Source organism: Saimiri boliviensis, chromosome 2 (genome assembly GCF_048565385.1).
Source record: "Saimiri boliviensis isolate mSaiBol1 chromosome 2, mSaiBol1.pri, whole genome shotgun sequence".
Lineage (NCBI taxonomy): Eukaryota > Metazoa > Chordata > Mammalia > Primates > Cebidae > Saimiri > Saimiri boliviensis.
This window is the reverse complement of record NC_133450.1, coordinates 141680695-141685918: the sequence shown is the minus strand read 5'-3', so window position 1 is coordinate 141685918 and position 5224 is coordinate 141680695. Positions and strand designations below refer to the sequence as shown.

Sequence of the window (5224 nt, the reverse complement as noted above, 5' to 3'; positions counted from 1 at the left end):
AGTTGCTTGAACCCGGGAGGTAGAGGTTGCAGTGAGCTATGATTGCGCCACTGCACTCCAGCCTGGGCAGCAGAGTGAGACTCTGTCTCAATATAATAATAAATAAATAAAATTTATGCCAAAGAGGATAGCATTTTCCCTCTCTCAGCCAGCAAGGTAGGTTCATTTTTGTCTTCGTAACTCCTGGTATCCCCAGCAGCAGCCCGGGTGTAATTCAGGGTGGCCTTGCTGGGCTGCTCAGGCAGGGCATCCCTGAATGACTGATGTGCTGTGGTCCATCTGGAAGCAACCTGATGGGACGGCTCAGAACCTACCCGCATCCTCCAGCCACTAAGGGAACATGTAGGAACAAAATGATCTTTGAAATGGAGAAAGGGTTATGCTGCTCATCACAAACTAACTCAGAGCTCTGGGAAGTTGAGAGCAACCTAAATGCCCAGCAACTGGTGGTGGGAAAGGGAGAGGGGCTCAAGAATTATGTACCAGCCCCTCGGTGGAATAAGATGATGGTGACCGGACAGATGTGGTAGCTCATGCCTGTGATCTCAGCACTTTGGGAGGCTGAGGCAGGAGGATCACTTGAGCCCAGGAGTCTGACCTTATCTCATTTTTTAAAAAAGATGATGGGACCTACATTGAAAAACAAAGTTCATCCTGGGAAAACAGGATAAGAACTGCAAACACAGTATGATCACAACTGTTATCAATAGCAAGAAGCCATTCGGCATTTAGAAGCTATGTGAATGCCTAATCTGTTCCATTGAAAAGCAGAGCAAACATGCAACGCAAACCACGAACTTTGGGAGTGCAGTGTAATTTTGGACAGGTGAACCTGACAAGGGTTTCTTTTTCTTTTGTCTTTTCTCCTTCCTGGCTTCCTAATTTACTATATTCTATGTTTACAATATAAAATATTCCTTGCTGTTAATTAGTGGCCTGTGATTCAGATTTTTTTTTTTTTTTCAGATGTTTAACTTTCCTTGAGTTGTCATAAAAAACAAAAAACCATGGGTCCAGATGCTCCTCTGACATTGTCCCAACCCATTTTTTCAGTCTTAACTGTTAAAAAGTCAGACTCAATTATAGGCTCATGCCTATAATTTCAGCACCCTGGGAGGCCAAGGCAGGTGGATCATGAGGTCAGGAGTTCGAGACCGGCCTGACCAACATGGTGAAACACTGTCTCAAGTGAAAATACAAAACTTAGCCAGGTGTGGTGGCATGTGGCTGTAATCCCAGCTACTCAGAGGCTGAGACAGGAGAAGGAGGGAGGCGGGGTTGCAGTGAGTTGAGATCGTGCCACTGTACTGCAGAAAGGACGACAGAGTGAGACTTAAAAAAGTAAAACAAAGTCAGACTTCTCAGGTGAGGAGGGCCTTGGTCACATGTTCATTTGTTCCTTGAATCCACAGAACACAAAAGTGAGCAACAAGGTGAAGTCCTAAAAGCGCCGAGCACGCGCTGTTCACTGGGAGCAGCAGCAGGCTATTTATGGGCATCACTGCACTCCATGTTCCCAGTGGCCAGGGAGGGCTGCTACCATCCCATTTTACAGACACAGCAAGTGAGGCTCAGAGCTGTGCAACTCGTAGAAGATCAGACCATGCAGGGGGCTGCAGGGATGCTGAAGACCGAAATGGGAATTTCACTTCATGTTTGTCACAGCCTTTAAATTACCGAAATGCCGCTGCATTTCTCAGAAATATGAATGAGGAAGTGGCAGACGAAGTGAACTTTGTGAACAGCCCACAGGGCTCCCAATTCTCCTAGCCCCACCCATACTTACAAGATCTCTGGGCAGGGGAGATAATAGGGCACATAGGAGACCGGTAGCCAGTTTTCAACATACACCCTGGGAAGAAAAAAAAAATCTGTTGATCCACTCTGCTCCGGAGGCTGAAAACACACCTCATGCACATCATTGGGAGTGAAGGTCTCCCACGGTGCATTAGGGAGGAAGGTCCCCTGTGATTCTGTAGGTCTGGCTGACCTCAAAGGACAAAGCCTCCTGGTATTTCTGGCATGTGTCACAGGGCCTGGCAGGCAGGCATTCATTCCTAGGGAGTGCATATTCTTGATGCTAGGCACCACACACAAGCAGGGTGAGGGGCAGCCCCACGAGCTTCGTGGAAGGACAGACGCAGAGGGTGAATTTGGGAGCAAAACAGGAATTCCCTATCAACATGGGTTGATGGATGGTCCACGCAGAGAAAAGAGCAAGTCAAAGGCCAGGAGGCCCGTACAAGGCAGAATTCAGAAGCAAGCGACACTAGTTGGGTCTCGCTGGGGCTGGGGTTAGGAAACAGGTGAGCCAGGAGGGGTTGGTGGACCTGGAACCCTATGAGGAGATCAAGATTTTGGGATTGATCTGCAGAGACAGGGGGAGTCCTGGGTGGGGATAGAGACAGGGAGAGCTCCGTGGGGCAGACTCACCACAGGACACTGAGGCTTGTGCCCACCAACAGGCAGATCCCCAGACCCAGGGCCAGTCTCTGGCGATGCATCGGGCACCTGCAGAGGCCCCACCGGCCTGGGCGGATCGGGCTGTCCCCTCCCAGGGGTGTCAGGCTCTAAGCCTGGTCTCTGAGGTCCTGGAAACACCTGCAAAGGAACGCCTTTTTTTTTTTTTTTTGAGACAGAGTTTCACTCTTGTCACCCAGGCTGGAGTGCAGTGGTGTGGTCTCAGTTCACTGCAACCTCCACCTCTTGGGTTCAAGAGATTCTCCTGCCTCAGGCTCCTGAGAAGCTGGAGTTACAGGCATGAGCCACCACGTCCAGCCAATTTTTGTATTTTTAGTAGAGACGGGAGTTTCACCATGTTGGCTAGGCTGGTCTCAAATTTTTTTTTTTTTTTTTTTTTTTGAGATGGAGTTTCGCTCTTGTTACCCAGGCTGGAGTGCAATGGTGCGATCTCGGCTCACCGCAACCTCCGCCTCCTGGGTTCAGGCAATTCTCCTGCCCCAGCCTCCTGAGTAGCTGGGATTACAGGCACGCGCCACCATGCCCAGCTAATTTTTTGTATTTTTAGTAGAGACGGGGTTTCACCATGTTGACCAGGATGGTCTCGATCTCTTGACCTCGTGATCCACCCGCCTTGGCCTCCCAAAGTGCTGGGATTACAGGCGTGAGCCACTGCGCCCGGCCTCAAATTCTTGACCTCAGGTGACGCCCCGCCTCGGCCTCCCAAAGTGCTGGGATTACAGGCGTGAGCCACTGTGCCAGGCCAGGAACGCTCTTTATCTGGAGACGGTGACCCCAGCCCTGCAGCCCTGCCCTCCCCTCTGTCACCCACCGGGGTCATGTGGACGCTAGGTCCCGCTGGATCCCCGGGCTCAGCTCTGGCAGCTCTGGGAGGCGCACAGCTCGGTGCTCAGCTGTTGCTTCCAGCTGTCCTTTCGGAGAGAGGCTGGGGCCCAATTCATGGAGGCGGTGGCCCCTGCCTTGGCTCCCGCATCTCCCTCCCTCGGTCCATTCTCCGATTTGGGCGGAGGCCTCCGGCCAAGAGCCCAGGATAGCAGCACGAGGGAGGGAATCACCCTTTGCTGGAATCAAGCCCCGAGGCACAGCGAGAACACACGCAGTCCCAGCGCAGGATGCGCGGGGAGGGGCGCCCAGGATTCCCGGAAAGTAGTGAGGTGGCCGCTGTCCACTTCTCTGGGAGACTGGACCCGGGTCCTCCAGGGAACGGTGGAAATGCGCCTCAACCCGCTGTCGGTGACCTTGGGCCAGTCATCCCCTGCCCCCAGCCTCAGTGGATGGGGGACTGCGCCGGGTGGAGGGTGCGCGGGAACGGCTGCAAAGCGGTGCATAGCCCCGGCCACAGTGAGCGGAGGGCAGGGGTTCTGGGGGTTAGGCCGCTGCTCACTCGGGAGTGTCCGGCAAGCCCTCTCCCTCTACCTCTGGGGCCTCAGTTTCTCCACCTGGGTTTCCAAGCCCCGTCTCGCTTCGCCTCCCGTGAACACAGAGCCCATCCCGAGCGCTGCCGACCCCAGTCCAGGGTCGGGACCCGGGAGAGGTGTGCACCTCCTGGGCTCGGGCGCTCCTCCTCCCTCCCCCTCGCGGCGGGGTCTGGGTGGGGCCGAGGGAGCGCGACTGTCCCTGCGGGGTGCAGACTTACTCCTTGCCGCCGGATCGGCGTTAGGATGGACGGATGGGCGCACCCTGGTGCGGAAAACGGACTCGGCTGGCCTGGGCACGCCAGCGATACCCGCGCGAGTGGAGGCTCAGGTGCAGCCTAGAGCTGGGCAGGCGGGAGGCGGATGGAGGGCGCGGGTGTGGCTGGTGAAGTCACACCCGGAAGAGGGAGCGCAGCCCCGCCCACCCAGCACAGGCCCCGCCCACCTAGCGCAGGCCCCGCCCCTGCGGCCCGAGAGCCCCCGCCCCGGGTCTCTGGAACCGGGTCCTGCGGGGGCCGAGCGCCTGAGCGGACCCTGGGCCTGGCTTCTACGACTTGGTCTGGGATGCAGCAGGACCAGCTCGAGGGCCCAGGGAGGGGAAAAGTGCGTGTCTGGAAGAGCTCTGAAGCAGTCACGGAAAGGGAGAACCAGCTGGACGCCGCTTGCTGTCCGCTTTAGGATCTGTCCTCCTTTTCTCGCGGCCTCTGAGCCAGGCGCCCCTGCCCAGCGAGGGGACACCAGCGAGTGGCTCCCAGAATTACCTGGAGCCTCCTATTCTGTGGAATGGGGTTGGTCACACTTTCTTCCCACGGCCTGTCGGGGTTGCGTTTTCCCTTCCAGGAAGGGGCTGCTCTTGTCCACCCCAGGGACTCTGGGACCTCAGGAGAGACTCTCTTGCAGCTCAGTAGAGGCCGGCCAGCACATGGGGTAGAAGGTTTTCATAGCCGAAACCTTACAGGAGGGGAGGGGGCAAAAGGAAGGGGCCCTAAGGGAAAAGAAAGGGGCCCTAAGGGAAAAGAAAGGAGAGAGTCATCAAAGGGATAGGGGGCGGGGACCCAGACAGAGACCGCGGGCAAAGAGGGGCTCAGAGAGGCCCCGGGTGTGCTCCGGGTAACAGTGCAGCTGGAAGCTGGAAACCCAGAGCCGCCTAGTGGCTGGGCACAGCCTCCCAGGTCCCTCAGGGGTGTGAATACCTGTGTCCTTGGGGTTTCTTTAGAGGACCACAGGTTCCCGAAAGGCAGGGACTGTTTTCTCAGTCTGGAGGTGCCTGGCACCAGCCCTGGGAGCTGGTGAGTGCTGTTCTAAAGGTCACGCTTTCACCTTTTAGC

The 5224-nt window shown here is 56.0% G+C and overlaps 1 protein-coding gene across 5 annotated transcripts in view; it reads right to left on the bottom strand.

Moving 5' to 3' along the window:
* The window catches only part of GBGT1 (globoside alpha-1,3-N-acetylgalactosaminyltransferase 1 (FORS blood group)), a 12947-nt gene extending 8666 nt beyond the window's left edge, over window positions 1-4281 (bottom strand). For 4 of the 5 annotated variants that reach the window (XM_010346403.3, XM_010346407.3, XM_010346406.3 and 1 more), the window contains exons 1-3: window positions 4118-4281; window positions 2434-2601; window positions 1787-1852 (exon numbers count right to left, since the gene is read on the bottom strand). In XM_010346403.3, the coding sequence (XP_010344705.3) occupies window positions 1787-1852; window positions 2434-2504 (137 nt within the window). In that variant the 5' untranslated portion in view covers window positions 2505-2601; window positions 4118-4281. Of the gene's footprint in view, window positions 1-1786; window positions 1853-2433; window positions 2616-4117 lie in introns of all 5 variants that reach the window. The other variant, XM_010346404.3, reaches the window with a different exon arrangement.
* Window positions 4282-5224: the final 943 nt, after the last annotated feature.